The following is a 21,650-nucleotide window of genomic DNA, read 5'->3' on the forward strand; positions in this document are numbered from 1 at the left end:
TATTTGCATATGAGACAGCTGCATTGCAAGTCCTTATGAGATGTAAACATGATCTCAAAATGCACTAGCAATTTAAAAGTGGATTCTCAGCACCCTCTTGTGGATTTGTGGTGTGGTAACGACCAAGCAGTAGTAAAACTTTCATTACAACTCAGACCTACAGAAGTTATTATTTTTTGCAGCAAAACTATAATAGGGAAGTTAAAAGCAAATGGCATAACTTTGTAGCTTATGTTTAATACCTGACTAAAACCTGCATCTTTAATGCAAGCTTCTCTTGTGACACATTAAAAAAATCTCAGTTACACACTGGCTCTTATACAATTTACAAACTGTAATACTATTAGTTGAGTGGTGGCAGGGGATCTCGTTTTTACTAAAACATGCCTCTACACCTGCAAGCCTAGTCAGGATCAAAGCTGTCACCATTTAGAAAAAAATATGCCTGTAGTGGCCATACAGAGTAAGTTCCCTCCAAGAGAAAAGAGGATTCTGGCTCTGTTATTAAGATGCCAGTAGACAGCAGCTCTTCCAACTCAGCACATCATGGCAACGCTTCTGTCAGCTCCGGGAACAAACAGGGGCCTGAACTGGGCTCCTGGGTACTGCTACTGGGCAGGTATGTTTTTCTGATACAGTGGCTTTCCTCCCCCACCTGTAGCTGGCAGTAAAATGCCCTGTGGGAGAGGACAGAGATGCAAGTACTTTTTTTGCTTTGTTTTTGATACATATATAAGGAATGGCCAATATAAGCAGCTGTTCTCCACATGACTTACAGATCACACTAGGTTTTTAAGTCCAACCTGAAGAATTCACAGAAGCCAAGGAAAACCTATACATACAGTAAATGCTCCTGTTTACATGTGAAGAAATCTTTCCCCAAGTCTCCCACATTCGTATCAACACAGTTGCATTCTGTATATATCAGAATTTAATGAGTGGTGTCACTTAGATGAAAACAATCAAACCACACAATTGGTAAGGGTTTGCTTCAACATAACAGCTTCCAGCATGTTTCAACCAAATCCTCAAAGCACTTTCAGTGCCTATCTAAATACTAAGCATAACCAGCAAGCATTAATAATGTTGATCACGCTCACAGTGAATTAACACGTGCATAAGGTTTCCTGATTTTGCTCCTCTAAGGAACCCAGAGGTGCTAAAATATGCTCAGCATTCCAGAACTTTAATTTTTTTGGACAGGAGTGATACAATCACCACTCCAGGTATACTAAAATTTAAGATGTTTTTCCTCACATGCAGATAATATGATTCCTATCAATTGCCTCAGTTCAGTTCTGGAAGCACAGTTCTGGAGATATGCCAGCTACTGCACCAACCCTACCCCTTCATATTCACTGCACCCACCTGGGAGAATCTCAATAGTCTCAAGTCTCTCAATACCAAAACAGTTTAGAAAGATATCTCCCAGTTGCCATGCCTGGTGTCCACCGCAGTGTCCACACAGCTTCAACATATGTAACACTGATAATAAAATACAAATTGCCATCAATGGATTTCTTTCCTTTGGCATTTTAGCAAATTTATCTGTTTTATTTTTTCTGAGGAATTACGATTCATGCACACACACACTTATCTTTAAGAAAGTTAACACTAGACCTTAAAATACTGTAAATTCAGTTGTGGTTTTGTTTTACCTTTTAGTTTTTAAACATATAAATTCTAATATGTTGTTATCTAATAGTTGTGATAGTTCCTTTTGGAACACTGTACGCTTCCGTTAGATCCAGAATCACTGGTGCAGTTAAATGCAAAGCACCTTCAGAATCTCCTCCTGCTGCAGAACAAGACCAGCAGCTCCCGCTCTGAGTGGGGTCTCCAGTAAACACGGGAGGCAGCAGCTCCCTTTTTTCTGCTGTGTTGCCTCCTCCAGAAGAGAAGCCACACAACGCAAGCCTTACGCATTCAGACTCGCACAACTGTCTCTGTGCCTTTTGCTTTTTTATAAAGGTCCCAGCCTTCACCATTGAAAAGGTTTGGCCATACTATTGTTCCCTTTACAATTGCACAGTTTATGTTCCCAGTATGTGCCACCATACTTACTGTGCACTGGGATCAGCGTATCAAAACTTACAAACAATTGTTTAATGAAGAGCAACCTATATATTCCAGGGAAGTTTGTAAGAAATCAGAGTCTGAAGTTAAAATATCTTAAAAGTACATTTTTGAAGAGTGAAATCCACAGGTCTCGGGAGGAGCTGCAGGGTTCCTGTTCTAGTAAAAAACATGAGTCATGTTAGTGACTATTTCAGAAAAATAGTTCTGAAAAATTTAGGAATATTTCAGATGACTTCCAAGTCTACAAATATGATCACATTTAGGAAGAAAAATAGGAAAAATCCCTACTCACCAGAATTCTTTATCATGGTGACCAGGAAAGCAGAGCAGAGGAGGCTCCTGCTCACTCACGGGTTCTTTATGGCACTTCTTTCCCTTTGCTGAAGCTACAGCTCAGAGGAAACAGCAGTAGCTTTGGAAAGCAGAGTTCTCCCTGCTGACTGATATAATTTAGGACAGGCAGTGCATAGATTTTCTATTTCCCTTAATAGGTCACACATACAAAATGGATACACCAATTGATTGTTCATCTAAAGCAGAATTAATTGCGTATACACGGTCACACTAGAGTTTCTGGCAACATGATATGGAATGAAACTAAGAAAACCTCAGTTGTGGACACCTACGTTGTTCAGCAATAGCACAACTTAGCTAAATTGGCAGATATCAGTTAGACCTCCAGCGGAATGAGTATAAGGTCACATTTTTGATCATATAATGCATATTAAATATCCCCTACAGATTTACTAGGTTTTTAGACTTCGTCTCTTTTTCTTTTGTTTCTGCCCAGACTACCCATTGGAATTTTGTCACTTCCAATTAACCTGAATATCTACATTTTCTAATTTCCAGATACTTTGTTCCAGACTTTGGTCACTCTTTGGGAAATGTCTCTTCAGAAACGCAGCAGCTCAGACTCCGGCAGAACGTCACTGCTTCGTACTTTTAATTCACTGACCATTTCAGTTCAATACTAGCCACAACTTAGACAACTCTGCAAGCAGCTAAACTGTTTCCTTCTCCCTATTAAGTTTACTGATATATGTATGTAGCTTGACTTGGGATTTCTTTTTGTGCACTCTGAAGATTATTTCTCATTTTAGAGCGACAAGAGCAAAGCCTAGAAATAGATCAGTTTAACTCACTTTTATCTACTCTTGGTGTAAGGTTTACTGTCTTCATCCACTGATATGCCATGCAATAACCAGCAAGTCAACTGTTTTGTAGCCCAATAACATTATTCAAACCCCCAAAATACCAGAGTTTCACAGAGACAGATGGTAACAAGTATGTGCATAAACATATATGAACCCTGTCAGGAATACCTGTCCTTAAGAAACAGTTCCTCTCTACTCCCCCAACTATATATTTTGAAAACAAAACCAAAAAGGTGTAAAGTGTATTTCAGAACAGTCAGTTTGCTCTCTGAGCACAATAAAAACAACCCCTCTGCTGTACAAAAAAAATACTATGTAAGTTTATTATAATTTAGGAACATGAAGAAAGTATTTTATAATAGCTTAAAATCCATGGCAATCTCTCCTGTCTTTGTGTTGAAATTTATAGCATAGGTGACAGCACTAGGAAGGTCTGACAGAGTTTCTGATTCAATAACCGAACTGAAGAAATAGACAGCTTGCTTGCAGTGGGGATTCCATTCACAGTTTCCCTACAGGACAGAGTTAAAAGTGAAAGCAGTCAAAACTCCATGAAATTATTACTAGACAGTAATAATGCAATTAAGAACAGAAGAGTTCTTGTTCCCAGCTCAGCATACAGTGATCAGATAGTTATTACTTCCATTGCCGTCCATTCCGTTATAGGAACACATAACTTGAAATACCATATGCTAGAGGAAAAAATGGATTTGGTCAAAGAGCATTTGGATAGAATATTGAAAATATTTACTCCTTCCCCTCAAAATTTTTGCTTTAATTAAACTGAGAAAAGGGGATTTTTATGAGTAAATTCTACTTTGAGCTAGCATCATACTTAAGTTCTAAATGTGGCTCAAAAATATGGCAGCATTTGGATCCAATTCAGACTCTCCCATTTTAAGGTACATCTCCCATTCCTCCCCCTCCCGCCCGCCCCCGAATAGGAACAGATATTTCTAATAGTTCTGTCCACGTAGTATTCAAACAGTGTAGCAAAGAGCACTACATAAACCAGTCGTGGCCAACAGAGACCCACTTTTCAGCACTGTAATCCTATAGACTTGGGCATAAAAATTAGATTGAAGAAATACCTTTTCATTTGAGATTTGTATCAGTCCTGTATTAACAGAGATATCAGCCGCAAGATGATATTCCATCCACAGAACTGCTCCATGGCTCTTTCCTTTCCTGGGGAGCAGTGGAAGATCAAAACTTGTTACTTTATCCCATACTAATAGCTTAAACACTGCACACATTTCTCATACAGTTTAGGCGAGATCTCTAAAACCATCAATAACTTGTTTGCTTGAAAAAAATATTGGACAGCTGAATGATTTGCTAAGTGGGTGGCAACTTTTAAGTATTTGTAGATATGAAATCTAAAAAAGACAAGGAAGAGGAAAATATGCCATAACTAAGTCATTTAATAGGCACTGGATAACATGACATAAAATATTTGGTATATCTGGAGAGTAATTCCTTCAGAGACTCTAGCTTTGTTGTTTCTGAATTTTGAGATAATATCTACCACATATCCCACCTCACTTCAAGCAGCAGAGGTCATGCTAGTGTTTTGCCTGGAAATACAACTGGTGCAAAGGCACCTGCACAGATGGTTCTGGGTTTTGAGAAACTTTGAATTTTCTTTTCACAGAGAAACATATGATTACAGCAGTGTTTGAGCTACATAAGCTCTAGATAGTTAAAAATTACTTTCCCCTGTTTTTAAATTCTTAACAGCATTTCAAGTTTGAACAGAATCAAATACAATCTGTAGATAGGTTATAATAAAAAATATCTCAGAAGACACGTGACATATCAGGATTGTCAGAATTATGGTTAAAAGGAAAAATAGTGTACACGTTAAAGCTGTTAAACAGAATAACTTGGAAAGCTAAATAGGAGCTTTTTCTGCAAGAACTCAGCAACAGGGAACAAAGAGAAAGATTATAAACATCCAGACAGTGGTTTATTTTCTCTGAACTATAAATTAATTTGTTTAATTTTTAAATCATGGCAACATCTAGAAAATGCTATTTTATACAGTCATATTATCTAAGAAATTACCTTTACTGTTATAGCCTATTGTGAACAGCCACAGGACATTCATGTCAGAGTAACTTCCACAACTTTAGGTCACATTTTTAAAAACTGTCAAGTATCTTCCCACTAGTTAACCATTATAGTTAACTATACATTCTATATATTACATATATATACACATGCACATTTTATATATATATATATATAAATAAATATATATGGATATATATATACACACACAGTCCTTGAATATGAGATAAAAAATGGATAATGACAAGAATATTTATTGCAATGAGAAAACTCACCGTAAAAGCTTCACAGAACCCTGTGTGCCGAGAGAGTGTTCCGGTACAGTGTCTCTGAAGTCAAATGTCAAAACTTCCTGGGGGTCAGAGAGTGACTTGCAAGGATATTCCCACAGAGGGTGAGGTTCTGCTTCCTTGGATTCCCTAAAATTCAGAGAATTCTGAAGAACGAAAGAAAGAACAAAAGAAAGAAAACTATTTGAAAACAATCTAAAGGCAAACAGTCCCTGTTGGCAAGCTAACTGTGTATCCTGAATCAGAAGTATTTAAGCAATAAAGTGCAAGAGGACAGGACTGCACTTCTTAGGCACAAGGGAAAACACCTACTACATGCATGAACTAATTGCTATGACTATGGTCTTCACAGTCAAACAGAAACAGGCACATTTTTAAATGCACCATGCATTTAACTTTTCTTCTCCCTTGAGATGTAGTCTACCCTATAATGCCTGTACTCCTCCACAATGACTCTAAAGGCAGTCTAAATGGCTAACTCAAATACGGCTATCCACAATACAGCTCTAGAAACTGATACAGATAAATCTCACCCTTCATGTTTATTTCTCAGAAGTAAAAAAGCCTTTTTCTCTTTCAAAATACCTGCAAGGGCAAGGAAAGGCAGCAGGATTTATCTATGAACAACTCCCAGGTGATTTGATTTCAAGCTCAGCACAAAATTTTGAGAACAGTATTTTTCTTTTTGACCAAACAGACTTATTTTCAAAACAGCACAAAGCACTGAGGAGCTTGGCAAATGAGAAGAAACATATAATCTCAAAAACCATGCTACAGAAGTTACTGTTTTGCAAGAACTAAACAGCCACCATATTTATGAAAAACTAAACCAATGGTGTTCTGCCTAACATACAAGTTTTTCAACTGTCATTAAATAACTTTTTAAGCCAAGGCCAGTTTTGTCCTGTTTCACTGAGACTTGTGCTGAAACTGTTTTCAGTCTTCTTACTTTAATCATATCATCCATAGCCTGGACATCAAAACCTTCACAGGTGCCACATGGACTTCGGATTCTCCATAAGTCCTAAAAGGAAAACAGGATTTCGGTTGGCTTTATTAAAGGAAATAGGCAACTTAAAAATAATTTTAGCTGTAGATTATACATTTGATAACAAGTCAGATAAAAACTCTCTACTCTCTATGGATTCCTAAACCATTAGAACTACTGCAAGAATCAGAAGACAGTGTATGCTGGGAAAATGTTTTGCACGTCAGTTAATCCTTTAACCACTGTTTTCAGTTTTCATCCCCTCTAAAGAATATGCCACATTTCCTACCATCTCTATGCACAGTTTTACTTCAGAGTAGGTATGAATTTGCCAAGACTAACCCTTACTGCACGCCCCCATTTCCAGTACCCAGCACATCTTACGGCCCACTGCTCCACCATACTCCAGTTTAGCATTCCAAAGACTATAAAAACATTTTAGGCACTTCATACTATGCCTCTCGCTGACTTTAGCACTCTATTACCTCTCCACCGGACAGACAATGATTCAGTTCAACTTTTGCCTTTTCTTAGACTGCATTAATGGTTTATTAATAGAACAAGAGCATTCACTAGTTGTGAATATATACATTTTATTACTTGTTCACTCTTCCACTTAGCAACCTCAATTGTTCCTGCTTTACAAGGTGGCAGCAGAACTACTATAAATTTAAATAAATGCTGTCATAATTTGTGTCGGAATAGAGCATGAACTAGAGGGACTATAAAGAATCTCCGAATGGCACACCTGATAGAACTATCAAATCAGAAAGGTAGCGTCCTGCTCTCTAAATGCAATTATGGACCAAACAAGTTTATAACTAACGTAACTTCATTAAATTCGTTCTCCCAGATCCAGCTTTTGCTAATTGCTTAACTGTAAAGACATATACCTATTCTGGCAAGGCAGAACAGCCTACAGAACCAGGTCTGCCAAATACCTTACAACACTATGTCTGTGTCTTCTGTCTAACCAAGAACTGGAAAATGCAGAGGTTATTTTAAAAAGTCCACAGACTCTAGGCTTTGAGTCTACATTCACCACTGAACAAAGAAAAAAGGGTAAAATTAAAGCAATAGCCTCTGGAATTGCTTAATGGAATGAAACACATGTTAAATGTTTTACCAAAACAACTACATAGAATCATCTCTGAACACAAACCTGTGTATAAAAGTGTAAAACTGAGGTTCAGTAACATTAACGTTACTCTACATTCTGCTACTAGATGGCTGAATAATCTTAAGTCATCACTCTGCATGCTTCAGTTTCCTCATCCACAACATGAAAAGAATAATGCTTACTTCCTTACTTAAATGCTCTGAGTTCTAGGGAAGAAAATCCTTTAGATAAAACAGCATGAAATTAAAATTAACTGCTTATTTCAGTCTGATTACTGCTGATTAGTCTTAAACATCTGCTTCCTGTTGTAAGATTCAGATACATATTTAAATTCTCTGTTTTTGCAGAAATCTGAAAGATATGTAAAAACATGCAGCATAGCTGATTAGTCCCAGAGGGAAAAAGAACATACATGTTTTCACATGCACAAATCAAAGGCGGAAGTAAGAGAACAAGGTCAAGAGCATTCAAGTAAGGAAACTGTGAAGGGAGAGGAGGCTCAGACACAGAAGTATGCAGCTGCTGAACCACACAGAGGGAAGAGAAGAGGGAGAAATGAGCTGGCATTTTTAACAGCTGAATTAAAGGTTATGTTTATGTGAAAATTCATTAGATTATAGGCTTCTTTTAAATTTATAGTACGTTTATTTTAGTTACACAGTTTCAGACTGAAGGGTTCCCTCACTTAAGCTACTGGACAAAAACTTTGCATATTAATTATGAAAGTACTTATATAATTTCCATCGCAAGTAAACTCTTCACAATCTTTACTGACCAAGTCCTTAATTAACTGCAAGAAAGTTTACACCATTGTACAATTTCTGAAAGATGATTTTTCCAAGTATTTTTAAGATGTGACCCCTATGATGCTCAAATTTAGAACTGTGCAAAGCCTTAAAGTGGTCAAAAAAAAAAGAACATGCAATTATAAATCCTGCCTACAGTTTTATACTCATAAAGCACCGTTTTAAAAACTGGTATTTTGTAGACTATCTGATTTTATACACAACCACAATTCTCACATGCTTCGGCAATCTCTCTTTAATCTGGAGAAGCATTTTAAAACATTCAGCCCTTTCATTTAAAATGGTAAATTTACTTGAGTTAATTTTCTGACCAGAGATCCCTGAAAGAGCAAAACTCATCTTCAAGATGTCAAATACTCTTTTCTCAGGTGGTAAGCGCAAAACATATTGAAGTATTAAGATGAGAGAAACTTGTTAAAACAATCCTGGAAGAGTAAATATCAAATGGATATCTCTAAACAATCTCACCTGAAACTCCACAATCATCATGTGCAAAGAAGCAGACTGAGGCAGGACAGTGACATCGCTGGTAAGGTGACTGGTCACAGCTGTCCTAGCATACCAGAAATACAGGTTATGCCACGGCAACAAACTTGTTGTGAAAAACGGCTCTCCCACAAGAATGGAAATCTTTGCAAAGAAAGGAGGAGATTAAAAACATTACAATAAAGAACAACAATTCAGTAACACAGGCCATTTATACCTTCAATAGTTGACAATGCAACACTGCAAGTGGAATCACCTAGGTAAAACCTTCTGCTGCTCCATAAGGATTTAATTACTGCATATGTTGCCCAACAGGCACCTTTTTGTGTTTAGTCAGCAAATTTTAAAAGTAATTTTCCTGCAAAAAAGTTTGAGGGAAAAAATGGCAGTTTTAGGTTGAAAGGCTTTGTAATGAGGGCAACAGAATTTTGAAATTTTTAATTTAAGGATGTTAATACTTTCAAATACAGACTGCAATCTTCTGAGTGGCTTGAGGAAGAAGAGCTACAGCTAGTAGCACATACACAGTTAAACCAATTTACCTGCCTTAACAACTGCTATAAATCATGCAGCAACGGAAAGTCATACCCTTTCAAAAAAAAGTGAAATCCCCCAGTCCTTAGTCTCATTTAGTTTCAGTGGGACAATATCTGAACCATCTACTCATTCCATTTCATATGAACTGGGATGTCATGGGATTCATTATGGTTACAAGTAGCACAGTAGGAAGGCAAGATCTATTTCCACCTTCTGCTCCCCACCACCCCACTGAAATTCAGAACTGGACAACTGTAACATACCTTTTTATCTTCCAAATGAGAAGATGTCAGCAACTCAGGACGTGCTTCTATTATTTTAATTTTATCTTCAAGATGATTTGCTTTAAAAAACTAAAACAAAGAATCCTTATCAAAAGCTACAGTTGAGACTCAAACCCATACCAAAATAATAATTTTATTAAAAATAAAGAAAAAGAAACCAATAGCCAAAAGAAGTTCTAAAAAACTGCCTACTGTAAGTCATCAGGATGATACAAGCCTATTCTTGAAGGATGCATGCACTTGGAGCCAACATATCACACCTGGTGAACCAAAGCACATGCCCTACATATTCCTTCAACTCAGTATATAAAAAGGCAGATAACACAGAAGTTGCCTCACCTTCACTCATTTGTACTTTGAAGCACATGGGAAGGACAGTCAAGAAAGATAAAAATTATAACTACGCATACACTGCATATTCAGCTTCTGCCAGAGACCATCCCAATTTGCCTACTGCTTGTGCTTTGTACTCCTAAGCCACAGGCTGAGGCAGACCTCTTTCAAATATACTGTGCCAACTAAAACAGAACAGCTGACTTCAGGAAGCTGCTTCCAGTCGCTTCCTAGAGATCAGCTGCCTCTCCTGAACAGCCTCCACTCTGCTGGCAGGGCCTTCTCTGCTCTACCCCAAGGGAGCAGTTGAAATGTGCCTCGCAGTGAAGAGCCACTGCCCACTGTCTCCTACAAGCCAAACAGCAGAGCAGGCATTCCCAACTCGTCCCAGCTGCAAGACAGTACTGCTAGATGCCACTTTCCCAGTAACACCAGTGCAAGTGATGGGATGCTTTCACATTCCACTAATCCTCAGGAACAAGAAGCTCCACTTTTATCACCAATGCAATGAGGGCAGCAGAGCAATAGCTCAAGCAGATAAGCCAACAGGCATCTGGAAGATCAGACTAAGCACTGGGAACCATAATTCCCTCTGCTCAGCTTTCCCAGTGGCCTACTCAGCTTGTGGGTAGAGCTATGAGATTGGATATATCTCCAGTAGGATGTATTCCTCCAGGCATTTGCATAAAGCTCTGTACAAATACCAGGAAAAAATAAGAACTCCTCACCCCCAATATATCCTACCTCCCACAGTCCTGTCAAACTGTATGATTAAACACATTCATTAAACTGATTTAACCTCCAAGCAATTGATGCAAGGACAATCGAAGGCATCAGCTCTGGCCTTAAAAATGCCATGAGTTCATTTACTGCTTTAACAGAAAATTGAATACTCACTTTTTCCATGACAGAACGGGACACAGCAGAGTTTTCCAATGTAAACACCTAAAGAAAATACACAAGAGTTAGTCAAACTAGCTTTATAATTTTTTTATTAAAAGAATATGTAAAAGAATATGTAAAAGAACAACGCAGGAAACATTTTGATGTGATGCCTGGGTGAGCACATTTTCTAAGAACCACGCACCTATTCCACAGACCACTGTCACGTACTTTTTTTAACAACAGAAACACCCTAAATAAGCTAAAGGCTAAATAATGCTGTTTTCACAGCCGTACAAGAAAAAACCCAACAGCAGGCAAATGTTTATTCTCCATTTTTAAGATGCACATAGTATATTAATATTGCCATTTTGCTCTATAGGCATATATTTGCTTCTGAACAAATGCAAGCATATTGCCAGTCTGCTGAATATACCTCCAGCAGCGCTTACTCCTTGTAGGCATTATTTAACATGATCTGACTGTATCATCTGCAAAGAGCTCAGATGTGCAATGCAGCACATCAGCCTTTTGAAGGAAGGAAAAAATCAGGCTTTATTCAAAATTGATGAATAGTTAGGCAATATGCTGCCACAAGGCTAGGAAAACATTATGGAAATCTCCGCCTGCCCAATTCATTTCCTCTCTCCTCAGAAGTCATCTGTGACTAGCAACTACTAAAGACAAACACAGGAACCATGGATCACTGGTTTAACTCAGCATGTTTATTTATTTCTGTGAATTGCCTAGCGTCTTCCTCAGGATTATATAATATTACACCTTTCCAGATATTCAGTCCAACTATAATAGATTTTAGTTTGAAGAGCCCCATGAGAGAACACATCACATAAGGTACATCCATAAGTGAGAGAGCCAGGCAGCTCTCCTTTACATACAGACCTGGTATTCTTACTGCTTTCTACCTTGCTGTTACAGACCTTCCACTTCAGACTAGATAATACATGGAATTATGGAATTGCAAACATAAAAGAAGAACAAAAACTGCCAGACATTTAGGTTGGCAGAAAAAGCATTTCCAAAAGCATCAGGATACTAGCTGGCAAACAGGAATGAGGAACACCACTTTCATCCAGGGCTACAAACACCAAAACTGGTAATTATTATCTCCCTAGACTTCAGCTTGATCAGAGATGAATTTAACCTCCACTTCAAAATAATGAGAGCCTCTTTCTTACTTGCCACTAAAGAGGCACTGGAAATAATTAAATAATGGGCTGGAAATGCTGAATTATACAAGAGAACTAAAAATACCAAGTTAAAACGCAAAGATCAGAAAACAGGAAGAAGTACTGTACCTGCTTTGCTCCAAGATAGTGAGCCAGAACAGGCAGCAGACTGCCATCACTGATACAAAGGCAAACACTATCTGTTTTCAGAACCTGCAGAAAACAAATTGTCATTGTTATTCCCATTCCAGATGAAAAAGTTTTCAAATTCTAGACATTTTGGTGGTGTTTCTTCTCACTTTATATACTTCCCTATCAAATAAGATCTGGAAAATACAGTGATTAATATAACCACTTCAAGCAGAACACAACAGTGTAAGAAATACTCATGTAATCCCCTCGTTTTAGTCAGAAAAAGTTTGCATAAGAACGTATTGGGTGTCTTTACTCAACTACCAATACTCCTTCTAACTAACAGACACAGAGCTGCTACAAATTCCTATGCAAAAATGGCTGCTTACAATTGGAAAAAAAATAATACCAAAGTTTTGATGACAAAATATAACTTACATCTCCTGATGTAAATAAAATATACTCTGTGAGCAAAGCCCTTTAGTAAGAGAGAAACAAATTCGATAAATAACTACTGCAAATAAAGCAATATACACATCTATCACAGGTGTCAAAAAACCTACAGGCAACATGCACTCACTTTCATCAAAGACTTGATGTATTGGCGTGTTCGGTTCTGATCATTTAATTGCCCAAAACGTGGTCTGTTCCAAAGAAGATGAGCCTGGCATCTACAAACAGGGCTCTCAACACGAACAGCTGCATTATTCTCCTCTTCTCCTCTGGAAAAAAAAATTAAACAAAGTATTAACTACACTATCAGCACCATGCTTTCGGAAACAGGTACATTTATGCATTTAGGTAGTACACACATTAGTGCCTATGGAGTCCACTATTACTTGTTCAAATTTACTAGTTCTCCAGGGGCCAGTTCTCACCTTTTTTAAAAGACAAAACCAAGAACCCCCACCAACTTTCACACTAATTGTGATGGTTAGGTATTTTAGGCTTTGATCTTTTAGAACAAAAGATACTCATTTGGATTCCTAAGTAAAAAAGGCACATAAAATTCAGACATTAACTTTTAAAATTGGCACTGATTTTTAAAAATCTTAGCTGCTGTTGTCATCACAAACAACATGATTAAGCTCCTTTTAATTTGAGCAAAAGGCAGTAATCTCAAAAAGACAGTGCTGACTAGGAAAAATAGAAAACAGAGATGGAATGGCAATTATTTCACTCGTTTACCTTTAGGCCAGCTCAGCTGAGCTGTATTTTAGGATTTCCAAGAACCAACCGTGAGTGGTCTTTGTATCTCTGTCACAGAACTCTACCAGGCATAAGGCAGGAGCCTGCAGTCAAAACCTCAACTGTGTTTTTATGCATAATGTGTTTTTTAAACCTGTGCATTGCCCATGAAGTGGACTTAAATAATTTTCTAGTCTTTAGGTTCTTATCTTGCTCTTCTACACAACAGCTCCACTAAGAGCAGCAAATACTCCAGGCTGGAGTAAAATACCACCCTTTTTCACATAGACGTATTGTTACCTGGCTTTCTGCAGCTTGTACCACACAGAGTACTTGTCACGACAGGCAGTCAGGTACACCTTCTCGCCCTGGACAACTGGCTCCTCATTGGGAAGAAAATAGACACACTGCATCCAGTGATCCCTCCACTGAAAAGGGTCAATAAACAAAACCTTAGGAAGTAACTCATACAAAGTAAATGGAAAGTAAACAAATAGCAGGAAAACAATTAGTAAGATTGGGCACAACTTTGAAGCACTGATGTACGACTAGTTAAAAGAATCCTGTTCATATAAGCAAAGCTGAATAAAGACTAATACCATATATTAAATAAATGTATTTTATATAGATTTCTTACAATAGATAAGCCTGAGCCCACTGGCTTGCTGACTAGCTAAGCTGCTCTTTTAATCAAATGAAAAACAAATCCAAAATACGCTTTGCATTTACTAATGCTGTTTCACCTGTATAGTTCACTTTTGTTAGAAACCTGTATTAAATTGTTGACAGTGACCAGTGGTTGGAGCCTCACACATCAAATGAGATCACTTAGTGTCACTCTGATATGACAGTACAATTATTTTGTATTTCAAAAAGCTGTTTTCTACATTGCAAATATTCCAAACTGATCGCTCATTCCAAGCTGACTGAACTCCCCAAAGCTCGATAGTTTCAGATTTTATCCTAAAACACAGTAAGTGCAAACAATCATTTTCTAGCTTCCTTTTTACTAAGTTCATCCTACTAGCAAATACATTCATTTTGAAACACAGGAATCTGATTTCATAGTGACTTCCTCTTCCTCTAATTATCCAGTATCAACCCAGCATTTTCACACACCAGCCTTTTTTATGGGAATATAAATATGTTACCATAAACTTATTTGGAAATTTAACAGAAGAACTACATGGAAGCAAACTACAGTCTAGTATTTTGACCAAGCATAGAGAACTAGTTAAGGAAAAAATATGTGGAAATCTTTATTTTTTACAGTAAAATAAATAAAATAAAAATATCTGGAAGACAGTTCCAGATTTTAATCTTTACACTAAAGCTTACATTTAAGTTTTACATCAAAAAAAACCCTAAACAGGGTACATACTACAGTTAACATTTTTATGATTTGCATATTTAGCACCTTCTGACACATAAAACATTAGCAAAGTTCCTACACAGTTTAAGGGACAGCTGCTTAATACACCCAGTATGGACTTTACTCAAGTCATCTAACGATGGTATCTGAAGGCTGAGTATTTTACCTGGAGAGCAGAAGTGGATTTTACCCAGTATGGAGCCATTGTGCAGTTTATTGTCCCACAGGGGTCCATGTCAATATCCCACCAGGAAAGTACAATTTGTGCCTTGCCAGACTTCACAGGCTCCAGCTGCACTCTGTAGGAGGTAGAGGCACTCCTTACTGGCTTACTGAAATCCACACTGCAAAGAAGCATGAAAATTGTAAAAAGAAAGAGTTCAACATTCTTCAGAAATTCTCACTAGCTTCCTAAGCTAAATACAAAACTTATATAAAAGGCATCACAGGAGAATTTTGTTTTTCAAAACAAATGCCTACCTTACCTGAACATTGTCACCACATCACTAAGGATAGTGAAGTCACTTGAAGGCATCTGGTTCAGCTGGATATCACAAACAGAAGGAACACCTGGACAGTTCTCCATTTCTGAGGGGGAGACAATAATTTTTTCACCATCCTCGGCTTCGACATGAACAGGAAACAGTTTGTTCCAGGACCACATTCTTTTGGATTCCACTAATTGGACATACACTGTTGCCCTGTGAGGCACTGCCTCACATCCTTCCTGAGTGTTCAAAACAAAGGGTAAATGCATTCAACAAGTCTGACTTATTAACATGCATGAGAATTAAATCAATTGAAATGTGAACCTATTTCAAGAAAAGTTGGACTGGGAGCTTTGAAATTTTAAACACAAATTATTTCAGAGACTTCTGTAACATCAGAGCACTTTGTCTCCTTATCTGTGAAGTACGATACACCTACCTGTCCCGTTCAGTGTGGTTCAGCAAGGCCAGATTACTTTATTGACCATGCAACACTATCAGTTTACCAGCCTCAGTTAAACTTGGATTTCCATTCTCATTCTGAAGTAAGAGATCTATCTCGAGCTTCTCAGGGCAGTCAACTACTGAGTTATCAATATTAAAGAGAGTTTGTGACTGCAGTGAGTAAATAAGAAAAACAATGGCTCAAACATTTATGCAATGATAACTTTGCATCCATGATTAGAGAATAGATAACATACAAGTTGTTCTAAAAAAACCACTGTGAACTAAGAGCTTACTGTGAAGTCCAAGAACAATGCTTTTACAAGAAAAGACTAATTACAATTTAGAGTTTTATATGGAGAGCAGTAAGAACTTATGGAGTGCTATTGTCTTTATATGTAAAACTGGAGAATGAGACTTAGAACCCAAAATAAAGTTCAGCCATCCACGTTTTACTTAAAGGAAAAAATTAGAAAGGGAAAAAGAATCACATCTATAGATTGTATGTCAAAAAACCCCCTAGATATTAATTTGATTGCAGTGTTGAAAGTATTTCCACAGGCAAGAAGCAAGTGGAATAGCAAGTGCTCCTTAGGAAAAAAAACCCACAAAACCAAACCAATGCCTGGAGGTGAAGCCCATCAGATCTAGGAGGAGAACTCTTTGAAAACCTCTTGGAACAAGCTACTAAGGAAAGCTCAAAATCAGAACTGGCTGCCTTTCTGGAAAGTGTTCATTATCCAGCAAGTTACAGGTTTTAACACAAAACAACTAAGTGCAATTTCAGAGCCCATGATTTACAATATGAACTCCAACAGCTTTATTCTAGAAATAAATCTAGTAAATTATTCACTGCATAAGAAATTAGCACAGCTGATGGTGTATTTACAAAGGATACAGAATCCTAAATCAAGTATAATCTCTATCCTACTCCAAAACACGGAAGAGTTTCTCTAGGGATAAATGTGACACACTATCTCTGTTTTCTTACCTGTACAAGGAATTTGTGTGCATGCTCATAGGTTGGTAAAGCTCCTTCTCCTATCAGCTCTGTATCAAATAATTCTGTTACCAGGATGTTTGCACGACATTGCATATCTCCATCTAAAAGACACGATTTATTATTGTAACATTAAGAAAAAGTCTTTCAAGAAGATGCTATCCTGAAAACGCAAGTAATTAAAGAAAAACTTATTCCTGTTAGAGAATCTGCTGAAGACGGCAAATTATCTTCCTTTAAAAGTTTACTATGAAATACAAATGACTACTGAATTACTATTACAACACTTCCTTTGGAAGTAAATTTCCAGTATTACTTCCTAGAGCGTAAAGGATTTGCTTGTTTTAATTAAAAACATGTATAAAATAAGAATAAGACATATTCCTTCATGATTTTAAGGTACTTTGCAAGTTTTCTACCCCTAGCCTATTTTTCTCACCTGGGCCAACTGTGACTTCAGTGGAGTGTTTGTTGATTACCTTGATCTTCTCACGAAAACCATTTTTCTCCACTATCTTCACAGCAGCCTTAGCCATGGGCTTGAAAACCTGTAAATAGCAAAAGTATAACAAACTGGTAAGCTAACACTGGCTATCAAAAATGAAAGGACACCAGCACAAAATGCAATATACTTAGTCCTGCAAACATTTAACATCTTCTGTGTCTTCTCCTATGTTTGAGGTTCACGACCATGAAACAAGACAGCAAGCCTTACTTCATAGTTCATAGAGTTCCAACGTCACTGTTTACAAACTGAACGTCAGCTGACTCCAAAACCTACTCCAATTTAACTTTTGAAAGACAAGAATACACGTTAAGAATATTTTAGCACACAAACAAACTTATTTTTTTAAATAAAGATATATATGCATCAAGAGAGGCCCCAAGTGACTTATATGTGCTCAAGGCATAAAACAAACAAATTAATAAAAGAACCCAAAACAACCAGCACAAATATAGTCAGTGAAGTATGCCCAAAATCTTTTATTAACAGCATGACGAGAATTGTTGTTTTCTTCAGGACAAAGAGAAGCACAGAGAGAGTGCATAGCTGAAAAATAACAGGATGAAGAGCATTTTGAAAAGGTTTAATGTCCATATCCAGTTTTTAAACTCAAAAATTTTAAATATTCTGCTCACACACAATCTGATTACTTAAGACATTTGTGGCCACTCTGGAAACCAGCAAAACCCTCTCTGATTGCTTCCTGTGTCAACATGAAAGAGGAATGTCCCTGAAAAATGATCATAGGATAAAATCCTCAACTAAAAAAAATGTAGGTTTTTTTTTTTGGATAAAAATCACATAGCATTCTTTCAACTATGACCCACAGACAAGTGACTTTTCTCTTTGTTTCTTCAAATGTGTTTAAAAAAAAAGCTAAATGGGCCAAATTGTTCCTGTTATTATCCTTAATATAAGTAATGGCTGCTAATGACCATCAGGACGTCAATAAAAATGGAGATGCTTTATCTAATCACAGAGATGGAAAAATCATTATGATGTGGTCCATGTTATGATGAAGTGGTCTGAGAACCCCTCTCCAAGAGCTGAAACTTATGAAGGTCAGCAAAATGGTTAGAGAATACTCACATTTTTCAAAAACTTGGTTAAAGTTTTCCATATTATGCTTGAGTTTTCATAAGTAGAGAAGACAGAATACTGTAAAACTTGACTTAGTAATTTTAATCTGTACATTTACAGAAAGTGTCCCAAAAAAGAAAAATGTACCTTTTCAACTATATTCTTGTAAGATCTAAGTGTTTTTGACGCACAAAAGTATCAAGCTTGCATTTCAGAAGCCACAATACAAAATAGCAAATGCATCCACTCCAGTAATCCTGCAGATGAAGAGGCTATAAACACGTACGCAGAAGTATATGCAACCTGTAACAAACACTCACCTCGATTGCATAGCAGAAATCTGCACCTGCTGAAGCTGCCATCATTGACAGGAGTCCTGTGCCAGTCCCTATGTCTAGAACAATTGCCTTCTCACCTCTTTCTTTTACTCTGCTCACTGCCGCACGAATACCTTGGTAATATTTCACATTCTGTGGAAGGAAGGAAAAAAAAATAATCATCAATCTTTTTTCCATTTATACTTCGAATTTTTGTGTAGAAATCTTGCATTCTCCAACTGTGAGTTTATAATTAGAAAAATGCCTACAGGCATCCTGGGCGCTATACAGTCACACCAAAGCCATTTTCAACAAAAGGTAGGGCTTTTGGTGGGATCAGTCCATTTCAAGTACATCAGTTTTTATCACAATATTCACATCGTCATTGATTAGTCAGCTATTTAGAGCGCATGCATAATTTACATTTTCTAGAGCAAATAAGATCCATGTAAGATACTACTGTTACTCTGATCACTTTTCCCCTGTCTGCTCCAAGATATTCCTTTCCTATTGATTTATCAAGCCTTTCCAAAGAATACACTATCTTTGGACACTATACATTTGGAAGGTGTGTTGGAAGCCTTTCCGAACAATTCTATTTAACACTTTTGATATATAATTCCAAGAGAATTGTTTTAATTACTTAGACACAACTTGCTGTCTCTATATGCTTATTAAACGCCTGATCCCACTGATATGTTGCAATTCAATATGAATTCAAGACTCATAAAGTAGTCACCATAAACCTCTTTAAAAAGGTTATTGACAGAACGGTTGACTAAATGGCTGGAGCAAAAAGAACATTTAGATCATTCACTCCAGACTTCATCGTGCCTATCTTAATTTTCTTCTCAATCCTAAGCAGTAAATAAGAGCTAAAAATACCACAAAATAATAAAGACAGACTTTACTTACATTTCTATAAAAACTAAGAAGCATTTTACAGACTTTGAAATTTCATCTAATGAGCTCTGTCTTTCAAAAATGCCAAACACAGAACAGCAAAATCAGCTAGTGAACGTAAATACCACGTTCTGCAGTAAACAACAGAACACTGGAGTCAGATGTAAGAAGGCATCTGTTGATCTAAGAGCAGGTCTGGTATCTTAAAGACTACAAATCTGATCATTTAATCTTCCAGAGAAACCAGTATAATTGTTCAGTGACAGCTATTCAAGAAAAAGAAAACAGATGTTTTCCCACCATTCAAAAGTTTTTTGCTTCTATACTTACTCTGTCTTTATCATGAAGCATATCTGCATAGCGTGACCTACAATAAAAAAAACAAAGATCCCATTCAAAATACTACATACTGCAAAGCACAACAAAATTCCTACACCTTACGCAGCCTCCTTTGTCTTCTCTTACTAAAGCAACCGGTCCTCATAGCCTCCAAATGCACAGGTAACTGATGCACCCTTTGAAGATCTGAACTCTTCCCCAGATTTAAGGAATAATGTCATTTCAGCGATCTGGTCACCAGCATATAAATGAACTAATTAGCTGCTGGCATATATTCTCTCTTCAGCAATAGATCCAATGCACAGACCTATGGACAAACAGCTGTGAAACAACAGCTGGGACAGACGCGGTTTCCTACAGAGCAATACACCGCGGTGGAAGACAGCCTACTAGTGGTCTACCACTTGTTACCAACATCTACATTTCTTTGGTCCCCATTTCTTCACAAGTCACACTACTTAAAAATACCCCAAAATCTAATCTTCCCAACTCCTGTGGCTGTTATTATTACACACTTAAATAGTTACTACAGCAACAAACAACTGGAAATTAGTCGTTGCCATAGGGATTCAAAAGAAATTTAGTCAATGCATTTTGCCACAACTCAATCACAATCAGTATTAAGATCAGCACCTCAAAGAATGTTTTTAAAAAATTTAGAAGGAAACTACTTGGAGAATACTTCACATAACTCTACATTCACCGTTCTGTCCTGTATAACACAGGGGACTGTAACATTTAGATTGTCCTACAGTCTGTTCACCTCATGCCCTTCAAACTTCTACAGAGATAACCCCAAAATCTGTCCTAAGAACAAGTCGGGTTTGCTCTTTTTTGTAGCTTTAGTGGAACAACAAGGTATTTTTTCTGGCATACCTTGCAATTTCCTGATGGTAGTCATAGTCCTCGTCCTCTTCCAACCACTCCATCGCACCAGTGGTTGGATTAGCTCTTCCACAAAAGGTCTTCATGATCAATCTCAATTTGTATTATTTATATATTATGTACAGTTTTGCTGCCCTGGCTTCAGTATAATACCCATAACACTGGCTGTGAAAAAAAACAAACACCACAAAGCTTTCAGTGAAAACAAGAGACATCACTTTAGCTCTAGATCTGTATCTATATACATATACTTTCCTTATTACACCTGCCTCGGCCAGAAGCACTGGTGACTGCCTTATGCTTTCTCTACAAGGATGTTTGAAGCTCCCCCAGCCCCGTTCATGAACTCAGTACAGAGAGGAAAAAAAAAAAAAAAAATCACCATTAAATTCTCCAGGGAAAACAAATCCCTGAGGCACAGCACGTCGGGCCGGGAGAGACCAAACACCCTCTCTACAGGGTGCCCAAACCTTCTCTGAAGGAAGCGGCAAGGCCGGGCCGGGCCCCCGAGCCGCGCTGCGGAGCGGCAGCTGCAGGGACAGGCCCGGCCGCCGGCAGAGCGGCCTGGCGCGCACCTCTCCCGCCTCACAAAAGCGCTGCAACGGGGGACGGGGACAACGTTCTTCGCTGTCCCCTGCCCGAAACCTGCGCGGCGGCCCCATCATCCCCTCCAGAGCCCCGAGTCGGCCCCTCTGCCCCCCCCGACACCACCTACCCCTCGGGCCGCCTCCCCGTGCGCCCGCCGCCGCTTCCCGGCCTGCCCCGCGCGGGGGGT

At 37.9% G+C, this 21,650-nt stretch overlaps 1 protein-coding gene across 2 annotated transcripts; it reads right to left on the reverse strand.

Annotated features, from left to right (window-relative positions):
• Positions 1-3,537: 3,537 nt before the first annotated feature.
• On the reverse strand, positions 3,538-21,626 carry PRMT7 (protein arginine methyltransferase 7). 2 transcript variants are annotated; one of them, XM_014942505.1, is made up of 18 exons: positions 21,591-21,626; positions 20,867-21,040; positions 19,982-20,018; positions 18,752-18,901; positions 17,286-17,394; positions 16,838-16,950; positions 15,400-15,641; positions 15,081-15,258; positions 13,843-13,970; positions 12,935-13,076; positions 12,352-12,435; positions 11,051-11,098; positions 9,800-9,889; positions 8,982-9,143; positions 6,549-6,623; positions 5,585-5,745; positions 4,328-4,424; positions 3,538-3,748 (listed from the first exon to the last, which is right to left on the reverse strand). In XM_014942505.1, exons 2-18 carry the CDS (start codon positions 20,959-20,961, stop codon positions 3,590-3,592), a joined length of 2,070 nt encoding a protein of 689 aa, XP_014797991.1. In that variant the 5' UTR covers positions 20,962-21,040; positions 21,591-21,626; the 3' UTR covers positions 3,538-3,589. The 2 variants fall into 2 exon arrangements, with proteins under 2 accessions (XP_014797991.1, XP_014797992.1); XM_014942506.1 differs by lacking the exon at positions 21,591-21,626 and adding an exon at positions 21,451-21,468.
• Positions 21,627-21,650: the final 24 nt, after the last annotated feature.

This window comes from Calidris pugnax, unplaced genomic scaffold (assembly GCF_001431845.1).
Source record: "Calidris pugnax isolate Ruff unplaced genomic scaffold, ASM143184v1 scaffold28, whole genome shotgun sequence".
NCBI classification, from domain to species: domain Eukaryota; kingdom Metazoa; phylum Chordata; class Aves; order Charadriiformes; family Scolopacidae; genus Calidris; species Calidris pugnax.

Excerpts from the sequence above, each read along its gene's own strand:
- PRMT7 (XM_014942505.1), bottom strand. The coding sequence starts at position 20,961 with ATGAAGACCTTTTGTGGAAGAGCTAATCCAACCACTGGTGCGATGGAG. Across the intron at positions 16,951-17,285 it reads TGAAGTCACAGTTGGCCCAG|ATGGAGATATGCAATGTCGT; the intron begins GTGAGAAAAATA and ends CGTGTCTTTTAG. Across the intron at positions 15,259-15,399 it reads GATGTGGTGACAATGTTCAG|TGTGGATTTCAGTAAGCCAG; the intron begins GTAAGGTAGGCA and ends GCTTCTTTGCAG.